The sequence below is a fragment of the Gossypium hirsutum genome, chromosome D04, assembly GCF_007990345.1.
Source record: "Gossypium hirsutum isolate 1008001.06 chromosome D04, Gossypium_hirsutum_v2.1, whole genome shotgun sequence".
NCBI lineage: Eukaryota > Viridiplantae > Streptophyta > Magnoliopsida > Malvales > Malvaceae > Gossypium > Gossypium hirsutum.
In genome coordinates this window covers 32,405,419-32,433,402 of record NC_053440.1, presented here as the reverse complement: position 1 = coordinate 32,433,402, position 27,984 = coordinate 32,405,419, and the positions used below count along the sequence as shown (strand labels likewise).

The 27,984-nt window shown below is 31.0% G+C and overlaps 1 protein-coding gene and 2 long non-coding RNA genes across 11 annotated transcripts; all 3 read left to right on the top strand.

The window, feature by feature from the left end:
* The first annotated feature begins 3,341 nt into the window (after positions 1–3,341).
* LOC107898427 (E3 ubiquitin-protein ligase PUB23) lies at positions 3,342–4,586 on the top strand. Its single transcript, XM_016823906.2, has one exon. It carries the CDS (start codon positions 3,342–3,344, stop codon positions 4,584–4,586), a length of 1,245 nt encoding a protein of 414 aa, XP_016679395.1.
* Positions 4,587–14,929: 10,343 nt separating this feature from the next.
* On the top strand, positions 14,930–18,665 carry LOC107899404 (uncharacterized). Of its 9 annotated transcripts, none has more exons than XR_005912102.1 (7): positions 14,967–15,324; positions 15,676–15,825; positions 16,633–16,642; positions 16,780–16,842; positions 17,591–17,825; positions 18,241–18,293; positions 18,433–18,665. It is a non-coding gene; the product is annotated as an uncharacterized lncRNA (long non-coding RNA). The 9 variants fall into 9 exon arrangements; XR_005912099.1 differs by having other exon boundaries at positions 14,971–15,109; positions 15,193–15,324; positions 15,676–16,642; XR_005912104.1 differs by lacking the exon at positions 15,676–15,825 and having other exon boundaries at positions 14,972–15,109; positions 15,193–15,324.
* Positions 18,666–20,193: 1,528 nt separating this feature from the next.
* LOC121216060 (uncharacterized) lies at positions 20,194–26,234 on the top strand. Its single transcript, XR_005912098.1, has 3 exons — positions 20,194–21,251; positions 23,630–23,694; positions 26,173–26,234. It is a non-coding gene; the product is annotated as an uncharacterized lncRNA (long non-coding RNA).
* Positions 26,235–27,984: the final 1,750 nt, after the last annotated feature.

Below are 27,984 nucleotides of genomic sequence, written 5' to 3'. Positions count from 1 at the left end.
ATTTAAACTCTTTATCATAAATCTCAAATGTATGTTTGTTTCATTGAAAACAACTTTTATGAAATATTTTTAAAAAATCTGTCAAATAATAGAAAATATTTTACACGGATTCATCCAAACACCAGAAAATATTAGTTTTTTCTAGAAAATTAAGTCATTTTTCAGAAATCATTTTCTGGAAGTCATTTTCAGTGAAACAAATGGAACTTAAATTACTTTTATCAATATAAAATTACCCGATAAAATATTCCAAAATCTTTTGGATATAGTTAGTATGTCATAAAATATAGGATACCCATATTGTTTGTTGTATCGTATGGACTGTTTGTCAATAGTTTTGATTGTTGTGTATCATTCATTGAGCTAGCTTAAGGCATTTTTGTAGGGTTGGGAGTGAACTTGTTAAATTACCATCATTCCTAACCTTTCATTTTTTCCAAAGCTGTGTACAACTTCCTCATCTCTAACTTCTTTAACTTTTCTAAAAGTGAGTTTATGCAAAACCGACCAATCCTTACCGCAAGTGAAATTGATACATCCAAATTTCAATTATTTTCAGAAAACATCAAATAAACGGTGAAGATGAATAATTCTTTATTTCTAAAGTTGATTTAGTTATCGTCTTATCAATTCCACAAGTTTTAATTTGTCAACATTATTAGGTTTTTTTTTTAAAGTCAACATTATTAGTTAATAACCAAAGAATTGCTCTTATTGACCCAAAATTAGTAACCTTATTAACTTTTACCTATTTTACAAATCCGGAACCTAACATACAGATTCCAATCCCTTCTTAATCAAGGGGAAAAAAAGAAAGAGAAACTATAGACATATAATAAACTTTAAATATCCAATATATAAAATAAAGAGAGAGATTTACTTGTATTGGTGTAAACATAATTTCACATATCTTTTCCTTTTTTTGATACAATGCCTAGGGTATAATTACTCCTTAATTCTTAAATAAGAAGATAAATGCTATCAACAATGTTAATGCCAACAGAGCTAAGACTCGACCACCATTTCATATCTCTTTGTACAATTAATATTTTAATGATACAACTATCACGTTTTTACATTTTATTCATATAAATCATGTATGCCAAATTTAAAGTAAATTAAAAAAATTTTAAAAATTTGTTTTATGTAAAAAACTTTTAACCATTTAATACATATTACTATATATATAATATTTATATCAATATGATAGAGATATCAGTTTAGTTTGAAAATTTACATATATGACAAACATAATTATATTGATAAATTCAACGATTGGATTGTTAAAAGATTAATCGTACAAAAATATAAGAAATGATGTAAATTTAAAAAAATGATATTAAAATTAAATATATTTTTTATTCAAATGATAAAATTAGGAAAGGGAGACTAAATATTTTGGATTTAAATTTCATAATTTTTGTAAATATTTTTTAAGATTATTAAAATATAAAAAGATATAAATATTATCATACTTTGTAAAAATAATAATTTTTACACTTGAATTGAAATTTAGTTATTGAAAGATAAGACATTATAATAATATAAATAGGTACTAGTTTTCTATTGTTGTCTTTAGACATGCTTCTGACATTCCAATTTTGAATTATTATTAATTTTATGAAGACAAAATCAGCTTTATCATTGTCATCGTCAATTACCGCCAAAGGAAAAAGAAAGAAAAGAAAAATCTTCCAAGAAATAAAATAATGAAATTTTGTTTTATAAAAAATGGAGGGTCAAAAGAGGTGGACAACCGAAGCCAAAATAAAAGAACCAACGAGTGTTGCTGTCGCAGCCAAATTAGCCTTCACCATTTCAATTTCTTGGCCATTGACGGCGTTTTGCTTTTCTGGGTACAGTAAAATAGCACGAGGTTGTTGATCCAGAACATATATATTGTTTTATATTTCTTGTTGAAAAATATATCATTTTTCCCTTATTTAAATAATAAATTAAATAAACTAATAATTAAATTAAACTAGAATTAATCGAAAATTTAAATTATTTTATTGTTAATTAAACTAAAATTTTTACAAAAATAATCTAATTAAACTAATTTTAATTTAAAAAAATTATAATATTTTTTTGGTGAATTATAAGAACAAAGCAAAGCTCGAACAACAAATATAATTTGTACGACTCAAAACTAAGCCATGCAAATAGTGAACACCCTAACCATCGGACTATCATATGAGTTATTTTTAATATTTTTAGTTATGACTTCTGTTTTATATTGAAATTTTGAATATATTCTTAATATTGTATTTTGTTTTGGCCAACACTCACTATCATGTACCATATTACTATTTGCTTTTATATATATAATAAAATTATTTTAATCAATCTTTGACCAAGTTAATTTCAATCAAATTAATTTACTTCAATTAGTTAACTCGGGTTTAACTAAATATGCCTTTCTTATAATAAACTTAATTGAGTAGTGTTATTTTATAATTTAATTTTGTATATTTAATATTTATTTATTTTTGTATTAACTCATGTTATAAATTAAGGAATTACATCAACAGAACTTGAGCCTTGGTCATTAAGGTGCCAATGATAAGGGGCTTAACCACTGTTTCCTTATCTTGTTAACTATCATTTCTTTACTTTATAAAAAAGAATAATATTTGTACTTTAATTTGTTAGAATTTGGTCCTTATCCAAAGAGATAAGTTGGTTTAATTGTGTAACTCTATTAAATTTTAACATTAAATTATTTACTTGAAAATCAACAGTTTAATATTTTAAAAAAAGAATTAATAGTTCAACCATTTATACGCAATAAATTAGCAAAAACCAACCATTAATTTATATACAATAAAATTAATAAAAATAAACAATTCAAGATTATGCGTTTAAACTGAACTAATAAGTTTTCAATTTAATGAAGTAGGAGAACCAAATACTAACAAATCAAATTAGAAGAATTAATTTCTCAATTTTAATAAACTAGAAGGATGAAATTTAGAATTAGACAAATTTTAAAATGGGTTAGTATTAGCACCATTTGCTCTGTATTGAAGCATATGCTAGAATTATAGTCATAAAAGCTTTTAGCTAATTTGGACCAGGCAAATTTTCACTCATAGCTTTAGCTGTAGTAGTTAAAGTTGTCATCCTTGAGCCTTTCAATTGCTTGGAAAGGTCAGCCTTTCTGTTGTTTTGACTTTCTCGGGGTTTGAATATCCGCCCACGTATTAATATGTAGAGATATAGATTCTCAATTTGTCATCCTCTAAATCCTCTTCAAAATTCAAACCAATTCACAACTTAATCTTTGTTAAACAAACTTAAGATACCTTTTCACTTTCTTGTCTGTGTGGGTTGCTTTGAAAATGGAAGAAATTGATGTTCCTCCATTTTTTATCTGCCCAATTTCTCTGGAGATTATGACGGATCCTGTTACAGTTCCAACAGGGATCACATACGACAGGGAAAGCATTGAGAAGTGGTTGTTTTCAGGGAAGAACACTGCATGTCCCGTTACGAAGCAAGTTATTGCAGATTGTGAACTTACCCCGAATCATACTCTGAGAAGATTGATTCAATCATGGTGCATGCTAAATGCTTGCCATGGAATTGAAAGAATCCCAACGCCAAAGCCACCCATCAGCAAAGCTCAGATCACCGAACTCCTCAATGATGCCGCCAAGTCACCCTTGCACCAGATAAAGTGTCTCAGGCGGCTACAATCAATCGCTTCCGAGAATGCTACAAACAAGAGGTGCATGGAATCTTCGGGCGTGGTCGAGTTCTTGGCTTCAATTGTGAGCAATTACGACCCTACAGCTGTTGACGGATTGTTATATAATGAATTCGAGCCAATAAGACCAACTGATGAGGCTCTAAACATTCTGTACAATCTCCACCTCTCAGAAGCTGCTCTCAAGAATCTTATGCGCAAAAATGGTGATATCGTAGTGTCCTTAACGAGAGTAATGCAACGTGGAACCTGCAAGTCTCGTGCTTATGCAGTATCGTTGTTGAAATCAATGCTAGAGATGGCTGATCCAATGCAACTCATCTGCTTGAGACACGAATTATTCGTCGAATTGGTTCGAGTTTTACGTGATAGAATTTCTCAGCAGGCCTCAAAAGCTACACTGCAGTTGCTGGTAAGTGTTTCTCCATGGGGAAGAAACAAGGTCAGGGTAGCTGAAGCAGGCGCGGTACCTGTCTTGATTGAATTGCTTCTTTGTTCATCACAGAAAAGGGCTTGTGAAACAATACTAACAGTGCTCGATGAAGTTTGCCGGTGCGCCGAAGGCCGATCCGAGCTGCTAAATCATGGAGCAGGGCTTGCTATTGTTTCAAAGAAGATTCTTAGGGTTTCTCATGTTGCAAACCAAAGGGCAGTGAGAATTCTATTGTCTATTTCAAAGTTCTGTGCCACTTCTAATGTGCTTCAAGAGATGCTGCAATTAGGGATTGTGGCTAAATTGTGCTTGGTGCTTCAAGTGGAATGTGGACACAAGACTAAAGAGAAAGCTAAGGAGGTGCTCAAATTGCATGCTAGGGTATGGATGAATTCTCCTTGCATACCTAGCAATCTGCGCTCTCCATATCCAGCTTCATCATAATGAGAAAAGCTAAACAGATTCGATTGTTTCATACTTTGAACGTAGAGTTTAACTTAGTTGATTTGTGTAGGTATCCTTGAAAGGAAATACTAGTATGTCTTTAAATCTCACCCTTTGCAACCCTTTTTATATCTTTAGGCGAGACATTTGTACCAAAAGAAAGAGTTTTAAACATTCTTTCCCCCTTTGTCAATTACCAAAATATTGTGTACTTGATTGTTTTTTTTTTAAATAAAGTTTTCATAATATCTGTTTTAAGAACTCAATGAAAAAAGGTTTGATATATTAAATAAAAGATTAAAATATCTCTATTGAGATTGAATTGGCTCTTTCAAGAGAAATATACAAAGTTTTAGTTTTGTCTCCAATTTTGGTGGAGAATCATGTACGATTCACGGAAGTACTTGCAAGACTCTAAAAAAGTGTCAATATTGAACGTGTGAATAATAACGGAAGTACTTGGAGTGCCCACAACTCCAACCCCTAACCATGACTTAAAAAACAACATATTTACAAATATAGTAACACCTTAACCACATTTTGAATTTTAGCATTAAAAATAAAAATTAGCCACACATTATGACATTTTGAAAATTTGACCACTTTAATTGAATTTTTAATCGTGAAAACCCTCATTTTTCTCCTAAAACCAGCGGACGAGCAATCTTGGGAGAAAGAAAAGCTTCCATTTCCTTCTTTTGCCATTTTCTACTCAATTCTCTTCAAACCTTCACCATTTTTCTTCTTTTGCTTACTATTTTTCTACCCGATTAAGCAACAAATAAGTAAAAATAGCGGAAGAAATTGAGAAATTGAACACACAAATTTAACGTGAAAAAACCCCTCGAAAGAGGATAAACTACGGGCAAAGATAATTACTATAATGACAAAAGAACGAAGAGTACAAAAGATGGAGATAAAAATTAAACCCCAAAAACCCAAAAACAAACTAACCCTCAAAACGTAAACACAAAATTCTCTAAATGTGTTATAAGTTCTAATCTCTAATGGGTATTTTTTTTAAGGTTGTAAAAGAGCCTATTTATAGGCTACGTTCATAGATCAAATAATAATAAAATAATCTAAACTTATCAGAGTTTGATTGAAACAAATAAACAAAGTTTAAGTAGAATATTATTTCTCAAATTTGACTGAAAATAAAAGTCATACTTAACCTTATATATGAGTCATTTCTCACTATTATCCTCATCATCCACTCATTTAGGGTTTGTAATTTTTACTTCTTGGCTGAAAAGCTAAAAAATTTTACTTCTCCGTCTGCCCAAAAGCACTTCTCAACTTTTGAGAATTTGTTACCAAACGAAGGTCGTTCTTCATTGCTTTTCAAAGAAAAGCACTTTTTCAAGGAAAAATCCGTTTGTTAAGCAATAAAGAACGCAGCCTTAGTGAAAGAGCTTGACTTAGGATGAGAAAGTGTTACCAATGTAAGAACTCATGTTTTCTTAATATCTCATCATCCCATTTAACATTTATGAGCTCACGTTTGGTCGTTGAGCCATTAACATGGCTACTTAATGTTTGTTACATGACGTATTAATGTGTTCCTATATGTTTTAGGAAAAATATTTGAAATGCGGTTGATATATAAGTCTCTAATAATAATATGACATGTCATCATTAAATTAAATAAAAAATATGGAAGACTTTTAGTTCTAAATAATAATTTTATGTAAACATAATTATTAAATGAATATTAATAACTCTCGGAATTATGATTTTGGATTTAAATATTTAGGGTTTTAGCATTTATTTATAATTAATTATGTGTAAATAAAGTTATTAGTATTTATTTATATATCCTCCACTTTTTTTGTTTTATTTAATGATGAGGTGTCATGTTATAAGATTTATGTACCAACAATACATCAAATATTCTCCCTATCTTTTATATGATTTATGAAGAGAACGAGCTTGCTAAAGTAGGTTCTAGCAAGGGGAAAGAGAAAGTGATGAAGTGAAGCTATTAGAGAAGTTATCCTGATATTTTGTAATTTTTGAATGTATGTTTTCGTGTAACTCATTAACTTTCTTGTTTAATGTAGGTATTAAATAATTAAATGTGTCGCGAATTAATGTATGAAACATGACTCATTTAACACACATTTTGCATGATATATGTATATTTTAGTTGATATATGATTGTATTACCAAGTTCACAGGAGAGAGAGCCTAGAAAACATGTTTAAGAAACAATTAATTAATAATCATCTAGACTCTCAATATGCTGCAGATTCTGCCTGAACCGTGCCAAGTGTTGATCAGATTATACTGGTGAAGCCAGCTACGGGTTCAATATTTAGTTTCAATGCTACTGTTTGTGGTTCTTATTTGTAATATGCTTTCCTTTTAGGTGTTTATCTTAATATGCTTAGGTGTCGTTTGTTGTTGTATTTGGTTTTTTTTTCTTACTAATATTATGAGAGAAAGGATTGTATGAAACAAATATATTATTCATTTCTAATAGTTTAATACCACATCAGTAATTTTATCCTGAATTTTAAAATTTTTATTAAGATTTTATTTTTTTATGATGAAAATATTAAAATTTAAAATAAAAATACTGATATATCATTAAATTATTACAAAAGTGATACAGATAACATGGTATCACTGTTTCTTTCATACAATACTTTCCCAATAGTTTTATTTTTAATAATAATTTTATTTTAGCTCAGAAAAAGAAACCATCTACGTCTTTGATATTTTTAAATGAGTAGAAAAGATTAACTTCAGTCTAATTTTCAAGGCAACATTAACCTAAAATGCCAATCCTTCAACGTTAACAATAAGCTAGGATGTTAGAAATAGTTAAGCGTTTTCGAAAGACAAAGTTGGCTGAAAGGCAGCGTTGAAATGACCTTTAAAAGGTTGGTCGACGGCGGCTTCGCTGGGGGTCAGCGTTCACTCTTTTTAATATTGCCCAGTCAATCCATGGTCCATGCATGCCTCAATTAAATCCAACCAGCGCTAGGGTCCCCACCAGAGACCACCTCCAGCCTTCTATCAAAATGCCAAAAACAACTACCACTATCATTCCACATTTGCATGCATGCAATTCAACGTTTCAATAGTCTCATCAAGCAACTAGTATTTTATTTATTTATTTATTTATTAAGATAATGATCGGAAAGCAAGATACTAAATAAATTTGGGTATAATTTATTGTAATTACACAAATGTGACATGTTTAGGTAATCACTGTAATTGATGAGTCCCTCCGGATGGGGTCTAAATGGAGCACTAAATTACACTTTCTAATTCTTAGGAGGAGGGTAAGAATTGTAGTAATTACCCAAGTAGTTACACTCAAATTCAATTTTAAAAAATTATTTTTATAAAAATTATATTATAAGCATGACCATGTATAAGTGTTTGGGATGATTATGACAAAAAAAATTTCAATATTATAAATCCTAAAAAATTATATTATAAAAAATTGTATATTTTATAAAGTTATAACAAAAAAAATTATTTAAAACCCAAAAAATTTCAAAAATTATTACTAAAAAGTTTATTATAAAAATAATCTACATGTTATAAAAGTGTTGTAGTATATTTATTTATAAAAAAATTTTTTTATCATAACCTATTTATAAAAAACAACTTTTTAAAGTTATGACAAAAAAATATATTATGTATAAGAAGTATTATGAAAGTTTGGACAATTTATAAAACATTTTTTTATAAAGGTAATATATTATAAATTTTATATTGTTTTACTTAATTTACGTATTATAAAAATAGATATGTCTTAGCATAAGTATTTCTCCAAATTAAATTTATATAAGTTTTTATAATTGAAGTAATAGACTATTTGGATTGTGAACCCAAATATTATAAGGTCGATGCTAATTATACAAATAGAAAATATTTTTGTAACACCCCTTACTCGGTCCAGTCGTTGAATCCGAGTAATAAAATGTTATAGACAAATACAAATCATTTGTATACAAATTATAACTCAAAATCTCAATTAATTATCAAAAAATTCATAAATAATCAAATTAACATGTGATTAAATCAATTTCAGGCTAATATCGAGCTTACGAAAGCTTAAAACCAATCCGGTAGCAAACAGGGATCATTTTAAAACTAAAACAAAAAGTTGGGAAAAAAATCTGAAAATACAGGTCACATGGCTGTGTCCCCTGACCGTGTGGAAATGCTAAAGTTGTGTGGAATGGGACACATGGTCGTGTTGATGAACTGTGCAACAGACTGATGTCGTGTGGTGTTGGAGTCACACAACCGTACGATCAACTGTGTAAACTCATCAAGGTTGTATGGGTCAAAAGTGTAAATATTCCAAAATATATCACACGGCTGTGTCACTAGGCCGTGTAACAAACTGTGGCCATCTGCACCAAAAATCAACCAAATTCTATAGGCCACACAACCATGTCCTAAGCCGTGTAGGGCATATGACTGTGTACCAGGCCGTGTGTACCTAGAAATTACCTTCCAAAACAAGTTATTCAACCCTAAATCACTTATGTCACAAGCTACCATTTAAACCACATCTCATCCAATTCAAATTGCATCAAAATCATACCAAAATCATCATTTATAACAATCATCCTAAATGTCTAACCAATATGCCACAATTGACACCTCAATCAACAAATTAAACCACCAAAAGATCACATACATACCAATTCAATGAACCTTCCATGACACTTTCACTAACAGCTAGTCAAGCATAAAATAACCATTCAAGTAATCTCATGTTTTAAGCCTCAAACTTACCAAAACATCTCAAAGACATAACCTAAGCATGCCATCCATCATTCCATATCCAAGCATCAACCAAAAACACATCACATAACATGATATTTTCTCAACCATTAAAACATTAGACATATAACCCAAGCAACCTAAAAAGACATTAACAACATGACTAGTACCATCACATATATATACATACACTTATATACATAGTCTCCAAAATGCCAACAAAATACAAAATGATCATTATAACCAAAGGACTTCCTAGGTACATGCCAATATCAAAATGAACACATCACTAACACTTGAGTTCAGGATTGCTGCCAGATGCTGAGTCGATGATCGAATCATTAAGTACCTAACCTGCACATGAAAAAAAAAACTGTGCGTTGAGTATAACTCAATAGTATTTTTATAATTCAAATATTTAAACATAATATAAATCATTATGATGCAAAATTTAAATTAAGTGATGATATGCAATATAACAAATCATTAATGCCAAATTACATATTCTTTGGTCACAACCAACTCATCATTCCAACATTTGTACATGGAAATTATATCCCATATAGTATATGATAACTCAATTCATATATTGACATATCCCATCTCAAATTTCAAATTCATGTCTTCGTTGATCATAATCATTCAATATTCACATCTCCACCCACCATTTCATGTTCTATTTCACCTTTCATTTCCTTTTCTTATCATTTTCCATTTCAATAACAAATATCTCGATTTTACTGATTATTTCCCTATTAACAAGACTCAGACTTTGACGGATACACGAATACAACCAACATACCAATTTGGCACCCAATGCCTTATTAGATAAATCTGAAGCAATAGTTGCGCCCAACACTATAAATAATTTTGACACGCAGTGTCTTATCGGTTAAACTGAAGCAATTTGGCACCCAGTGCCTCATCGACTCATAGTCGAAGCAACCTTGCACTCTTCTTATCCTATGGTGTGCCAATTATATCTGACTTTGTTTTAACAATTAATAAGGTATTCATTTTATTACCAATCAATATCACAATTCACATTTATTTTCCATAATGCATGCATTCATCTAATATATGGCAACATCAATTATCTCAACATGTATTCAATTTCATATTTATATAAAATACACAATTTCCACATATATTCAATTTAATCCCTATGAACATCAAACATTTCAAATCAATCCAAATACATCTCATTATCATCAATTGACTCTCCTTATGTTCTTACCATGCACACACAGTTCAAAATACAACAATTTACAAGTAGTTCGGATTATAAAAACACAAACCGTAAACTCTGAGCTATTCGTCAAAGACTTTGTCTTTTCCTTTTTTTTCGAGGAATCCGGGTTGACATTAGCTACGAATTGAAACAAACATATAAAATCATCAATATAAAACCAGTTTCACACTCAATTGGTATTTTATACAACTTTTTTTATTCAATTTAGTCCCTAAAACTGATACTAACTAACTTTTACAATTAAACCCCAAATTTTATGTTGAATTCACTAGAGCCCCTATAAGACTTCCTATTTCTTAATTTCACCACAAAATTCAAAATTTGTGCATCTTAGTCATTTTTCAATTCTAACATTAAAATCTATCAAAATAACACCTCAAGCTCCTATTATTTAACATTGGTAACATCCTCAAACTTTAATAGTAACAAAAAATACAACATGGGTCAACTAGATTAAGCTTCTAAGATCCCGAAAATATAAAAATTAAAAGAAAATGGCTAAATTAAACTAACCAATTAAAGCTTGAAACTTTATGAACCCTAAGTTGTTGCCTTCTCTTCTTCTTCCTTTTTTCGAAGCTTTGGGGATGAAAAAAGATAAATGTTTTCTCTTTCATTCCACCAAACCATTTTATCTTTTCTTATGTTAATATTAATTTATTTTATAATTTAATTAACTAATGTTTTAATATATATAAACATACATAAATTTAATTCCTCAATCGGCCATCATATAAACTAAGGGTGCATTTACTATATAAATCCCTTACACTAGGTTCTAATTATAATTCCTTAGCAAATTGCACGTTTACCACTTATGTGATGTAGTCCCTATACTTAAATTAAGCACTAATTAAACGAAATTACCCAACCGAAAATTAATTCATTTAAAATATCACTCTGTAAATATTTAATAAAAATATTTACGAGTCCAATTTATGAAAATGGGGTTCCAAAACCAGACTTTTCAATATCACTGACTTTCGAGTCGTTATAGTTTCTTGCACCATATCGCATGGTATGATACCATTTAAGAAAATGGTACTAGACATTAGCACTATAGATAGCTCTGAACTCTTTAATTTGAGATATTCAATGCTTCGAAATATGGTTGAAAAGACACTTTTTGCTCTAAAAAAATATTTCTCATATTAACATCACCTTAGTATAGCATAAAAAAAAGGGTTTGATTGTACTAGCATGTTGCATATTTCATAATATCAATCATATGTGGAATTGAAATGATCCATACTTCGAAGAGGACATGGAAGAAGGAGATCTTGATATTCTTAATTAAGCAGATTCAAGTTCAGATGATGAACTCGATCAAAGATCAACAGATGATGAAAAGAAGCATATGTTAAATATTAAAAGGGAATAACCCAACAAATATGCACTAGAACAATTAGATAAAATTACATATGATGATTATTTTTCTTGTTATTTTATTAGTAATTGTATTATCAACTACTTTTTTTTGGTGAAAAAGTACAATAAAAAGATAAAGCTCGAACAACAAACACGATTAACGTGACTCAAACCCAGGCTACACTTGAGACGGTGAACACCCTTGACCATCAGGCCATCACATGGGATTCATATTATCAACTACTTTTTTAGACTAATATAATACATATCATAATTTGATTTTAATTTTTGTTACTTGTTTAGAAATTATTTTTATCGTACTATTAATTTTTATAGTAATTAATATTTTTTAAAATATAAATTATGTAACTGTGTAATTATAATTTGTACTATCAAACATGACATAATGAATTACAATGTAATTACACTCTATCAACCAAACACATCTAGGAAATTACATTTCTTTGTAATTACAAGATAGTGCAATTACTACCCTAATAATTACACTTTAATTCAATTACATAGTATTTTCCAAACAAATCCTAAATTTTTTATTAAAGAAGTAATCAAAGAAAAGAAAATGGATTGCTTTGAAAATTTTTATGAATCAATGTAATTAAACTTTTTTTTTTCATCTTGTAATTTTGCTATCTTTGACTTTTTTTTAATTCTCCTTTTTACTGTTTGCTTTTTATTGGTTTTTATTCAAACGCAGTTCTTTATTATTCAAATTAAAATTTGCAAATTATCATTTAATTTTTATTACGATTGATTTTATTTGATTTAATTTTGATAATTACGATTTCCTAACTTGTGGATAGAAAACCGAGCGAAATACATAATAACCAATCAAACTGAATGTAATAAAATCGATTTTTTAATTAATTCTTTGGAGAAAGATTTTCACGTGCATACTTTTTTTTTTAAAAAAATTGTAATCTCCAAGAAGATTGGAATTTAAGTACAATTAAATAAGCATTTTTCTATATTTATCATGAACTTGTTGACCCATTATCATTCACTAAATAAATAGTGATAGTTTATTGAAAGCTTATAATAAATGGTATTGTAATTGAAGGAAAAGTAGCAACAGATATGCCTCAAACTATAATAGGCTATGATTGATACTATACACTACACCAAAACATGCTTTTAGCGGCACTTTTAGCGACGTTTGGACCAAAAACGCCGGTAAAAATAGAGTATTAGCGGCGTTTTTCAAAAAACGTCGCTAAAAATGAGCATTAACGGCATTTTTCTAAAAAACGCCGCAAAAAACCTAAGCCCAACGGCGTCGTTTTCTAACCTTTTGGGGTGTTAGCGGCGTTTCTGAAAAAGCGACGCTAATGCTCAGGGCTTTAGCGGCGTTTTTGAAAAACTGCCGCTAATGCTCGGGTCTTTAGCGGCGTTTTTGAAAAAGCGCCGCTAATGCTCTTGGCTTTAGCGGCGTTTTTGAGAAAGCGCCGCTAATGCTCTTGGCTTTAGCGGCATTTTTGAGAAACGCCGCTAATGCTCTTGGCTTTAGCGGCGTTTTTGAAAAAGCGCCGCTAAAAACATTTTATCTTAATTGGTTTATTTATATTAATTAAATAAATTTTAATTTATTTCTAATTGAATATTTAAAATCTTCAAAAAAATGACATGTAGAAATAATTTGAAATAAAACACATAAAAAAATTAAAATACTATTATTTAAAATAATTTTAAAATTTTTTGGGTACATGATTACTGATTGTTTTTTAATTTATATATTAAAAAAATTATTATATAATTGTAAAAGAGATAGTATTAATTTTAAATATTGAATTAATTATCACTATAGTTTAGGGTTTTTGGTTTTTGGTTTAGGGGTATATGATTTATTTAAGATTTAAGGCTAGTTTAGGAGTTACTATTTTAAGGTATAGGGAGTATGGATTTAGGGATTATGGATTAGGGATTATGGTTTAAGGGTTGAGATTTAAGGTTTATGAGTTAGGGGTTTAGGAGTTAGACGTTAGGGGTTAAAAGTTAAGGATTAAGGGTTTAGGGATTCAGGAGTCGAGTTAGGGTTTTGGGTTTAGATTAATTATTTTTTAATTTATATTTTAAATACGTTCTTATGTAAAAGAGATAATAATAAATTTGTTTAGGGTTTTTAGTTTAGGGTGTATGATTAATTTAAGATTTAAGGCCGATTTAGGAGTTCATATTTTAAGGTTTAAAGAGTATGGATTTAGGGATTATGAATTACGGGTTATAGTTTAAGGGTTGGGATTTAAGGTTTAGGGTTTAAGGGTTTAGGGGTTAGACATTAGGGGTTAAGAGTTAAGGATTTAGGGTTTAGAGATTTGGGGATCGAGTTAGGGTTTTGGGTTTAGATTAATTATTTTTTTAATTTATATTTTAAATATGTTCTTATATATATTGAAATTATGAGTATAGTTTAAATTATTTAAGAGATATATAATAGATAGACTTTATATGTATTGAATGGTTAATTTAGGGTTTAAGGTTAAGGTTTACTTGAGATTTGTTAAATGATAAAATTTTATACAATTAATTAATGCTTTTATATTTAAAAAATTTAATCTAAACCATTTGATATATTTAAATATTAGTTTAAATAGAATTAATGAATAAGTTTAAAGAAAATATATTTAAATATTTAAATATTAATTTAAATAGAATTAATAAATAAGTTTAAATAAAATATATTTAAATATTTAAATATTAGTTTAAATAAAATAATTTTTGTTCAAAAGAAAATGATTTTTTTTTGCGGCGTTTTTTTATGAAAAACGCCGCAAAAGGCAAGCAATAACGGCGTTTTTATAAAAAAACGCCACCAAATTATTTGACTTTAAAAAATGGTGCCATTTTACCCAAAATGATTTTTTTGTGGCGTTTTTACAAAAAATACCGCAAAAGATAAGCAATAGCGGCGTTTTTATAAAAAACACCACAAAAATCATTTGACTTAAAAAAATGGCGCCATTTTACCCTAAAATTTCCCCCCTAAAATCCCTAATTTCCCATGGCCGACAATATGTTCTTAGTTGCCACTCTCCAACAAACACTCTGCACTCCCATGGCTGATGAGACCCCAAAGGCCACTCCACAGCCTCTCACTCCCTTCTCCGCCGTGAATTAACTAATATTTAATTTGGTACAAAAATTAAGTATCACTCCCTTCTCACTCCCTTATGATTATTTGTAATAATACACTCTGCTCTTGCACCTTTTTTACAGCTGAGCTTCTTATGTTTGAAACGCGGGAGATGGAAAGAAAAATATCTTCGTTGCCTTTTGGCCTTACTTGATCTGATTTTTTGATTCCTTTGCAAATCAAATTTCTAAGCTTTTGATCTCTGCTTCAAACAGGTATAAATGAATTTTTTTTAATTTCAGTTTTCTCATTGTTTTATTGTGTTTACTGGGTTTTAACTTTTTGCTTGCTTTTGAGTCTACTACATTTTTTCAGTGTTTGATCATTTTGTTCCTTGTGTTCACTTTAAAATCCCTTTATTCATGATTTATGCTAACCTATTTCTTTGATTCTCTGTTTCCAAAGTTAATGGAATCTCTTAACTTTAACTATTAGTTCAAAAGTTAATCTTTTTCTATGCAAAAAACAAGCATGGGGATTTCTTTAAATTGATTTCCTTGATTTTTTTCATTTTTTCTTATATTTGAATCATTTTTATCAATACCCATTAGTTTGGATTATTGCAGTTCTTAGCAAAAAATAGGGTATATAGGATCACATGGTGTACAAGCTTTGAAAAGATACAAATACAGCGGTGTGGATCACTCTTACCTTGCTAAATATGTATTACAACCCTTTTAGAGCCTTTTTGTTAACTTCTTCCCTCTTTGGATGCCGTAAGTTCTTTGGATTTTTTTTATTATTTTAGTACTTTGAATAATCATAGTTTTCATTTTGTTAGTGTTGTTTATCTGTTTTGAAGCACTGGTTCCTATATACACTTGTTTTGACTGTTGCTAGTTGATTGTGATAGTGATAGAGAGCTGAACCTTGAGGAAGGCGGGTTGAAAGTAATATTATATTTAAATAGGGTTTAAATTGAATATTTTATAACTAGAAGGGACTAAAGTTGGTATTACTCCATTTAATCAAGGGGAGCCAAGGCCCTCTTTGTGCGAAAGTAATTTTGTCATCTCTATTTATGCTTTGAATAACCATAGTTTTTATTTGCTACTTCATTTTGTTAGTGTTGTTTACTTGTTTTGAAACACTGGTTCCTATCTATACCTGTTTGAGTGTTGCTAGTGGATTGTGATATTTGATATAGAGCTGAACTTAGAAAAAGGGAATGGAATTATCAATGTGAAAGCAGAGGCGAAGCTAGAAATTCGGTTTTGGGGGGTCAAAATAAAATTTTAAAAGTTTGGGGGTTGAAAGTAAACATTATATTTGAATAGGGTTTAAATTGAATATTTTATAACTGGATGGGACTAAAGTTGCTATTAGTCCATTTAATCAAGGGGGGCCAAGGCCCCTGCCTTTCCCCTTAGTTACGCCCTGGTGTGAAAGTATAAGTTTTAAACGCTATATCATGCTTCATTTGAGCTTCAAGTATTTGCCTATTTTTCAATGATATTTGCCTGTACTAACATATTTATGTTTCTATATGTGTTTGCTACTCGGCTGGTTGTTCTTTTTTCCAGACCAAACATGGTATGTAATGCTTACTACTTCTAAATTGTGATTTTCTATTAACATACAAACTCGGACATGCTTATGCATGTATATGCATGTTTACTATTACACCTGATTTATTTGATTACTAAATTGGTATGCTTTTGTTTCTTAAGATAACACTTACAGGATTTATGTTCTTGGTTACCTCAGCAGTGCTTGGCTATGTGAGTGACGAGGTCTCTTTCTATCCTTCTCTCCACAGTTTCTTCTTTGAGCTAGTTTGATTTTACATTATGATTACTCAAACATATATTTATACTTGTATTTAAAATAATAAAACTTAAAAAAGTTTAAAACAAATTAAAAATACATAAATTTTATAAAAGAAATAAAATATATAAAAATTATAAAATAATAAAAAACTTGAAAGTATTAAAGATTTCAAAATATTATATATATATTTTTTAATTTTTGAGTTGTTGGTTGTTTTGGAAGGAGTTAGTATTGCATGAAATACTTAGTGATATTGGTGTTTCTAAAAAAAAAATAGTTAATCATGTGTTCTGCAAGAACAAACCACTGAACACCTAACATACTTGTTTTTCATTGAAATCGACAAAGAATTTGAGATCTTGTTTGGATGGATGAAGCAATAGGATTTGGCATTGGAATCATTTTGGAGGATTCTCATAAATTCACCAAATAAATCCATGCTGCTCCATGAACTTAACCATCAAACTCAACAACTCCAATAACCAACCATGAATAAAATTCGATATAATTACTTTTAATAAATCTCTCCCACACACAAAACTAACCCATGGAAAACAAATAGAGATTTCTCCTCCCACAAAATGGTTTAACTTACAATATTACTTACGCTAGATAAGTAATTGGTATGTCAAATTTATTGGTAGATAACATTCCAGTTATTGGCTTTTTAACCCTTAAATGGTGCTGAGTTTGTTCTATTTCTTTGTGAAGGTGTGCTGGTGAACTAGCTTCTTCCATGTCTTTATTAATAAAAGACATGGCAGAAACCCATTGCTCCTTCCAAATTTCTTCGGTCAATCTCGTGGCTATCCTCAATTCTAAGCTGGCTCCAGTTTAACTACTCTGAAAACACGGAGAGGAGCAACAGCAACAGAACCAAGTAGATATTTCTTTCAATGGCTGGAATTGCTACTACTTGTTATTATTTGACCCTCTCTTCTACAAGGTAAACTTCTTTTCTTCTCAATTTTTCTTAATTTCGAAACCTGATATTTGGGTCTACTGTTTGGTTTTTGAGAAAATTAGAATGCTCCAATATTGAGCTTTATTTTGAGTTTGGATATGCTTTATTTTTGGTTTCTGATATTTGAGTTTGCTTTATTTTGGGTCCGAATCTAAATTGTTACTCGTATGTCAAGAGGGGCTAAGGTTAGTTCTTACCATGCTCTGGATATGCTTGATTTGCAATCTGATTTATTAGTATACATCCGAATCCGATTCATTCTAGATCCAATTAAAGGCTATGCTGCATTCAATATACTCAACTGATGAATGGTCTGAATTTATTTCGATGCCCTTATCTTCATTTTAGCCTCAATGTGAGTAATCATTGATGGAACTGAACTTTTTAAAATGTGAAGGTCTACTGCTGCTGCCAATAAATTGGAGCAAGCTGGTTTCCAGAATATAGCTGGTGAACTAGCTTCTTCTATGTCTTTATTAATTCTTGGTTTTGTTGATTTCATTTTTAAATTAGTGGTGTTTTTCGAGATCTGGGTTAAATTGTTAAGTTCTAAATTGTTTAACAATAGGTTCTTTGTTTTCTTAAGCAGGGATGATGAAGACGATTCTGTTGCCAAGATGAAGGCAGCTGAGGAAGCCTTGGAAGCGAAACAAAAAGTAACAAATAGCTTGTCTGCTACCTGTTGTTTTTTTTAATCATGTTTTATAATTTTGTGACAAATTGATCTTGGTACTCTGAAGATATTTATGCAAAATTACCCTATGATTCTATTGTATTTATACTGCATGGCTGCACCATGTATTTCTTAACTAGTTTGATAAATTTTTTGTGTGGTGTTTAATTTTTCGTTATTGTCTGTGTAACTTGAAGCAAAAACCTACATTTGAGCTATCTTTCCATTGTTTATTTTAGTTTTGATTTTAAATTTTTATTTTTACTTTAATATTACAACAACTTCAGTTCTAACTTTTAGATTTTAATTGTGTTATTAATTTATTATTTTAAATTCTAAAACTAAATTCATTAATTTTTATATTTAGTTTTAAAGTTAAAATTTTTATAGAAAATTTAATTTAAATAATATTTTTTATTTATCCTTAAAAAGTATATTTAAAGTTTAAATTTAAAAAATAAAACATAATATAATATTTATCATAAAAATAATATTATTTGATTAAAATGATTATTATTAAAGATTATGTTTTTAGCGGCATTTTTGCTAGAAGCGCCGCTAAAGGTTTGTTCTTTCGCGGCGTTTGTGATAAAAGCGCCGCTAAAGGTCATGGTCTATAGCGGCGTTTGTGATAGAAGAGCCGCTAAAGGTCGTGGTCTTTAGCGGCGTTTGTGGGAAAAGCGCCGCTAAAGGTCGTGGTTTTTAGCGGCGTTTGTGAGAAAAGCGCCGCTAAAGGTGTTGGTCTTTAGCGGCGTTTGTGAGAAATGCGCCGCTAAAGGTCATGGTCTTTAGTGGCGTTTTGTGAGAAAAGCGCCACTAAAGGTCATGGTCTTTAGTGGCGTTTGTGGTAAAAGCGCCGCTAAAGGTCTTGGTCTTTAGCAGCTTTTGTTTCTAAAAACGCCGCTAAAGTTAGCGACACGTTCTTTAGCGGCATTTTTTCTGGCGCTTCTCGAAGCGCCGCAAATACTTTTAGCGGCGTTAAAAGGCGTAGCTAAAGGCCTAAAAAAGCACCGCTAAAAGCCTGTTTTGGTGTAGTGATAATTTTAAGATGCAAGTAGAAAGTTTTTTAATTTAGGGACTAATTTAAAATTTATCATAAATTGTGGATTTCTAATGTGATTAACCATTCTATTTTTTTTTGTTTTTCAATTGTTGGCACAGTCAAATCCGGGCATATGAAAAGGAGTTTTCAGTACGGGTGTGCAAATTTCGGGTAAAATCGAAGTAATTCGGTTAACCGACCGAATTCGGTTAATTCGGTTAACCGAATTAATTCGGTCGGGGGTCGGTTAATAATTTTTTGGAAGTTTGGTTAACGGTTAATTCGGTTCGAAATTGGTCGGTTAACCGAATTAACCAAATTTAATAAATAATATTATAATATATAAGTATTCGGTCGTTTCGGTTAATTTTTTTGAAATATAAATTAATCGGTCGATTAAGTCGGTTAATTTTTTTATATGTTTTATACTTGTTTTAACCAAAAATAATAAAACATATAAATTTCGGTTAATTTGGTTAACCAATTTAATTAACCGAAAAAGTTCGGCTCGGTTAATTTTTTTGAAAAAAAATTAGTTCGGTTAACAGTTAAGGGTTTAAAAGGGTCGATTAATTCGATTAATGGTAGTTCGAGTCGGTTAACCGATTGAACACCCCTAGTTTTGAGGCTTTTAGCCCAACTATATTTTCGAAGTTTGATTTCTATATTTTTAATTAATTTCATGGAAATTAAAATTGAATAGTAAAGATAAACTAAGAAAAAATTTATGTTAGATATGTTTCAAATGCTAGATTTATAGTATCCAAATATCATTAAAATTTTGATGTTAACATAAATTCATATCTTTTACTTACTCTACAAACATCAAAATAGATAGTGATAGTTAAATTAGAGCTTTATTTCTCATCAAGATTCAATAATAGCGTTGGCTTCAATTTCATACTTGTCCAGTATTAATTCCCACTATGTTGACCAACCCAGGATCAAACAACAAACACATCCTTTATCTTTCCATTTCGTCCATATCATGTAAACCATTGGCATTGATCTGTTCTGCATGATCTTATAATAGACTATTACACCAATTTTTTCCATACAACAAACACTTCGTTTTGATATCAACATTTTGCAAAATCGCAACAACCTTCACAAAGTTGTTGCTTCAATATTTAAAAGACTCATAATCAACATGTGCCTTGCTTCTTTCAACACCGTCCTCCAAGAAATCATCGAAGTTGGAATTGGAATTGCTAATAGGACATTTGACAATGGATCATATTGTAAAATAATGTATTTGCTTGCGGGATAACTAATAGCTAGTAGTTAGTTAGTTGAAATAGTTAGTTAGTTAGTTAGTTAGAAGTTAGTTGCTAGGTAGCAGTTAATGTATATAAACAGGAACATAGTAATTATGAAACAAGCTTGATAGTTTTTTTAGCATATATCTTTGATTCATTCTTTCTTTTGTTCAATCGATTGTTTTGTTATCTGCTGCTATCTCAACATGGTATCAAAGTCACCGGCGGCCGTCGTATTCCGGTCATCGTCGTTCTTGGAAGTTGTTCTTGATTGCAATTAAGAGTTATCGGGTTGTTTGCAGTTTCTTCTCAGTCTTGTTGTTTCCCCAAATATTGTAGTTGGAATCAACTAATCTTGTTTACTATCATGAATCTCTTCGATCTGGCTATCAACTTTAATCATCCTATTTACCTACATCTCTCGGACACCACAGGTTCATTACTGGTATCTCATCAACTTCTTGGAATTGAAAACTATAATGTTTGGAGTCAATTTATGAAAATTGCATTATTTTCCAAGAACAAATTATGGTTTGTTGATGTCACTTGTTCAAAATATTTCTCTCTAAGGATTTGTATTCACAATGGGAATGATGTATTGCTATTGTATTGTCTGGATATTGAAAACTATTAGTAGGGAACTCTCGATTGCATCATTTTTGCTTCCAGTGATGAGGCAGTCTAGAAAGATCTTAAAGAAAGATTTAACAAGGTTCATGGTTTTAGGATTTTTTTCTTGCATCGGGAAATAAATTCTCATCTCCAAGGCATCATCATTTTATCTACGTATTTTACAAAGCTACGGTTATTATGGGATGAGTATGTCCAAAAATTTTGACATTTAGATAGTTAATTAAGTAAATAAGACTAAATCGTAAAAGCTGCAAAAGTTAATCACTATTGGTTTATAAGGACTAAATGGGTTTAAATTAATTGTTGGATGGTTTTAATTAGAAAATATGCCATATTTACTTTAATTGGCTAGTTAATGAATAGTTTAAGTATAAAAAATTATATGTTTTATTATAATTTAATAAAGTAAAAGTTAATAAAACAAAAATAAGAAAAGGTGGTCATTTTATTCTCACCTTCTTCAACCTTTCTTCAACCAAAAACCATTTTTGAGCAAGGAAGCATTCGGCCAAGTTTTATGTCTCTTGCATGGTATGTGTTTTTAGCTTGTTTTTAGTGATTTTTATGTTTCTGATATTATTGTAGCTTAATCTAGTTAACTGAGAGACTAATTCGTAAAACTTTTAAATGTTTTAAATTATTCTATTGATGAATTGGTGTTGTTTTTGAAGTTTTTTGATAGATTTATAAGCTTGATAGTTAAACAGGACAATTTTTAAAGTGATTTTGGTTAATTTTTATGTTAAAGGACTAAATTGCTAAAATAGTAAAGTCATATGAAATTCTTGTAAAAAATATGATGAATATGGGTTGTATGGGAATTATAGAAAATTTGGATAGCATTCAATTGGTTAAATTGTGATAAATTCAAAAGTTTCAGGTTTAGGGACTAAATTAAATAAAAGTATAAAGTTTAGGGGTAATTTTGTAAATTTATATTAAAAGAGCTTATAAGTTTAAGTTTAATTATTTGAGATTTTTGAATGGATTAATTGAAAAAAAACTATTATTTAGATCAAGAAACGAAACAATTGGACTCGAATTGTGGAAAAGCTAAATTAACAGATTAGTCGTTGGCCTTATTTTCACAACCGTTTTTGTCTACGTAAGTTCGTTCTTCTTTTTGTTGTTACAAATTGTTATTAACAGTGGTTAATTATATATATTGCTAAAATGGAAATCAAACTATTTGGTATTAAATTGAATTATGTGATAATTCTGATGGATCGAGTAAATGTCTCATACATGAGATTTCTAAATGATTCCCGTTCTGGACCAAGCTCCAGCATTTGTTGCGAACTTAGATATCAATGTGACATAGGTTAGCCCGGACTGGTAATTTGTTGTCGTTTTAAAGGTTTAGCCTGGACTAGTAACCTTACATGTATATATATAGCCCTAGCCAGGCTATTTTTATGTGTTGTCATTAGTTTAGCTCTGACGAGTAACCTGACACATATATTTCCGAATATAATTAGCTCAAATAAGCATCAATTTTTTCCCAGACTTGTGTATTGAGTTCTTTTAAAAAGTTCCATCAGAAAAACAAAGATTGTTCAGTGTTGAACTGTTTCATTAAAATGGATAAAAATACGAATTCTGAATATCCATATAGTGTTGTTTACTAACTTGGAATTGTTGGATCATGTTGTGTTAGGTTAACACTTTGAAATGGCTATACAAAATGGTTATATGAATTGGTTATATGAAATGGTTATGTGAAATGATTATAAGAATTGGTTATATATAAATAGATATATATACAAAATGGTTATATGAATCAGTTATATGGAAATAGGTAAACGAAATAATTATATGAATTAGTTATATGGAAATAATTATATGATTTGTTATATGAAATGTTTATATGGATAGATATGTAAGAAGGGACATTTGAAATGAACACTTAAAATGGAAATGTGAATTTTAAATGAATGAATGGTATTTCAAATGTGTTTACTTGCATGTGTTTTATGACATGATAAAGTTATAAGTTTTGTATATGTGAACTCACTAACCTTATGATATGTATAGGTTAATAACGAACTCATGACCTTACTTATGGATTTTAATTGTAAAATGTTTAAGTTACAACATGTACTGTAACTTAAAGTTTAAGTTTTACATGAACTTACTAAGAAAATATTTGATTACATCCATTGTGTTGTTTTTCTTGTAGATCATCGGAAGTTTATGTCGGTTGGAAGTTTAAGTCGGAGCTCACACTATTCATTCATTGACTAGGTATAAATTGTGATTACTGTAATTTAGGTTATAAGTGGCATGTACTAGGAGTTCAAATTCACTTATTATAAGACATGTTGTTCCATGCTTTTGTATGTGATGTTGTGGTTGTGTCTATTTGGCTATTTTGGTATATTTTAACAATATGTATATAAGTGGTAAGATTTACACCTTTCCAAGTTTGGTTTTGGCTGTGGTTTAAGGTTATAAAATGCTTTATAGATACAAGTTTTGTGTTTTGGGAAATGATGTATGTGATTTGGATTCTAAATGTTTGAATTATGGTACCAATGAGGGTACATTGATTAGGCACTTAGGTTGAATGTTTTTAGTATGTTTTTGAAATGTTTGAATGCGTTTTGAATAGGTAGAAATGGTTTGATTTGACACCTAAAAAATGATGTTTGAAATTACTAGTTTTTGAAGTCATCTTGGTTGCACATGGTCTGCCACACGGATATGTACCACACATGGTCTCCTTACACGACCGTGTGCCTTATTGATTTTTAGGTGCTGGTTTTTCCACACGGCGTTAGGCTATTACACGGCCTAGAGACAATGTCGTGTGCCCTTAACTTCGAACTGTGCACGATTTGGCCACAAAGCCATGCTCTTGAGCCACACGGCCTGGGATCTATCACAAGACCTGACCACACAACCATGTGACCTTTGTTTTCAAAATTTTCCATATTTTTCTGTTTTATTTCAGATTAGTTGTAACACCCCGAGTTTTGGGCCTAGAAGAAATAGGTTTTGAGCAAGGGAACAGATAGGAGACTGCACATAAATATTTAGTTATGTAAGGAAGTGACATAAATGAATGTCTGCTTCAATGGTTAAGAGATTTAGGAGTGTTTTGAAGTGTCTGAGAAGTTAGGGGTTCAAGCCTTGGCTTATGCAAAATTTTTTTATTTTAAGTGAATAAAATCCTTGGATCTAGATAGTAGGTTCTTAAAGTATTGTGGTGAAAATATGATACAAAGGAGTTGTTGGTCTAGTGGTAAGGGGCGTGTGGAGTGTACATGGGGTCTAAGGTTCGAGTGGTGGCGCATCAAAAACGGGGTACTTATTTTGCTGCCTAATTCGTGTGGGTGGTAGAGTTGGATTGAAATACTGCTAAATGGAGTTTGAACTGGTTATAGAGAGAATTTAGGAGGGATATTTGGAGAGATTTAAGGAGAGAATATTGGGATTTGGGGAGGTTGTTGTTATAGAGAGCTATAAATCATCTCATTTGTTCCTTGTTCTCAATGGGAGATCGGCGAGGTTTTCAAGGTTTTCGTCGCTTTCTCTAACCTGCATTGCTTCCATTCCTAACTGGTGGTGGTCGAGATTGATTGGCAAATTGCTTGGGAATGAAGGGTGCGATGATCATTGATTTTCAGAATAAGAGTGTTCGGAACAAAGGGAATATGCAAATCGCATCAGGTGTGTAACCACCCCACTGTAACTGTAGAACGAAAAAAGCCGAAAAGCCAAAATACGACGTTGAGACCAAAAGAGTGTGTGATCACTCGTGTGGAAAGCTAAACCTACGAATCATGGGCGATAAACTGTAGAGGCCTCCATGAGCATTTTCTTGGGCTTAGGCCGTAATGGGCCACGTTGGGCCGAAATGGGCCGTGTGGGCTCAATGGGCTTGTGGGTCCCACACGGATGAAATCCACTATTTAAGGTAAATACTGCACTGGGCTATGTGGATTCCATAGTCATGGAAAAATCTAGGCAAAGCGGGCCGCACGAGCTTGTAGGCCCACTTGGGCTGAGTACTAGGCCTTGGGCCCCTTTACATTGTTATGACCATTTAGGTTACCTAAGTTGCTCAAGGCGGCTGCAGACCTTTTGAGAGGTCAGTAAATGACCAAATTACCCCCAAAGGATAAAATGACTGAATTACCCCTATAGGGTAAAATGACCGAATTACCCCCATAGGGTAAAATAACTGTTATACCCCTAGGAAACAAAATGACTGTTATGGCCTTATGTTGTGACGGATTTGCTCTGTGATGTGTATGACTGTGATTGAGCATGACATTTTGCATACACGTACGACATTATGTTACAACATATTGCATGGGGATGGTTTGTTATATTTGGATGAAGTGTACCATACTGATAAGGTTGCACGGGTTGCCCAAGACAACTGTGGACCTAGTGATGGCTATATGCTGTTTATTTTACTGGCAGCTTTGCTACGATATTGGTGTATTGGCTGGGTGGGTGAATTTTAGCCCCACATGATGTGTTGGTGGTACGGAGTGGTATGTTGGCTGGATTGGGATGGGTTGCATTATTACATTGTACCGATATTGTATTGGGCTAAGGCCCACATTGTTCTTGTATTGGGCTAAGGCCCACACTGTACTGTTACTGAATAATACTCAGGCCCAGACTATCACTGCTTGTTGTATACTGATTGACTAATAGGGGATTACACACTAAGTTTCGTAAACTCACTTTTTCCTTTTAATCGTGCAGGTAATCCTCAATCTTAGGCGATTTGGTGCTACGAAGGACTCGAAGGTGGCCACACAACTGCAGCAATTCTACCTTTGCTTTCATTTAAATTTAATGTTTATGTTGGGTTTTGTTTATGTAATAAGGCCTTTAAGTTTGTTTAAATTTTTAATTGGGCTCTTGCTTACTTATTTTAAACTGCTAGTTTAGGAGATGACGAATTTTCAAAATAATTATTGTTTTCAAAGACATGAAATTTAAACATTAGAGTTTTCAAAAGCTTCCGCGATTTTAGATCAACCTTTTATATCAAAAGCAGACAACAAGGCAAACGTTTTGGCTAGATGATTTGTTAAATAATAATTACAGGGTTTTTAAGCTTAGAAACAAACTTTTACTAACGAGTCCAATCTTTTGAAAGACACTTCAATGTGACACGCCAGATCTGACCATAACGTCTAGGCCGGGTTTGGGGTGTTACCTTAGTCCTTGTTTGTTCCCAAACTATTTTAAGGTCCCGTGGACCTGATTTAAGTTCTGTTTTCACACATATATGCTATGAATAATGATTGACTATTGATTTATGATGATTAAGTTGAGATCTGAATTGTTTTGATTTATAATTGAATTGAAATTTTGAAAATGTTGTAAATTAATCCTAGTTAAATATTGGATTGTATTGGAGCATACATAAGCCCGTATATGATTTTCGAAATGACGTATTTGTTAATCATAAATTGAATTGACTATGTTTGGATGATTTTTGTTAAATTTAAGTAATAATTATGCATGTATAATGTATTCTATGTTTATTTGAGATAATCAATGTGATTTGAATGTGTTCTATTACGTTTATTATTTTAGCATTCTGTAACTAGAGTCCGATGATCAGATTAGGTTATGGGTGTTACACCAAAAAAGTCTCATTTGGAAGAAGCTCTTCGAGTAGTCAGATGCATTAAGAAGGACCCTGGTCGAGGAATTCTATTGTCAACGTCTGGTAAGTCACAACTAGTTGTGTATTGTAACTCAGATTGGGCTACATGTCCTATGTCCAAGAGGTTAATCACTAGTTTTTGTCAAGCATTAAGACTCTCTAATTTCCTAAAAATCAAAGAAGTAAAGCACAGTCTCACACTCATCGGTAGAAGCAGAATACAAGAGTATGGCAGCAGCAATAGTAGAAATTGTTTGGTTTGATGGCTTACTAAAGGACATATGCCTTGAGAAAATGGATATGACTTTATTATTTTCTGATAGCTAGCTCTTCAGATTGTAACATATCCGGTCTTTTATGAGCACACCAAGCACATAGAGATTGATTGTCATTTTGTGCAAGATAAAATTCAAGATGGACTAGTTCAAGCGCAACACATGAGGAAAATTGAGCAACTTGCAGATTTTATGACCACAACGCTTGGAGTCCAACAACATGAATTCTTAGTATCCAAGTTAGGGGTTAAAGACTTGGACCAGCCTTCAAATTAAGGGGGAGTGTTAGCGAGATAACTAATAGCTAGTAATTAGTTGGCTAAAATAGTAAGTTAGTTAGAAGTTAGTTGCTAGGTAGCAGGTAATGTATATAAACAACATAGTAATTATGAAACAAGCTTGATAGTTTCTTTAACATATATCTTTTATTTATTCTTTTCTTGTTCAATTGATTGCTTTTGTTTTCAATCGATTGTTTTGTTATCTATTGCCATCTCAACAATATTTAGATTTAGTGATACACACATTTGTGGTGGAATATGAGATTAACCAAAGGGACTATGATGATAAGAGCTTTGGTGGAACCGATCTCGGAGTTTGAGAGCATTAAATATGGCATGG

Bases quoted from the DNA above. Each gene is read 5' to 3' on its own strand.
- LOC107898427 (XM_016823906.2), top strand. From the start codon at position 3,342: ATGGAAGAAATTGATGTTCCTCCATTTTTTATCTGCCCAATTTCTCTG.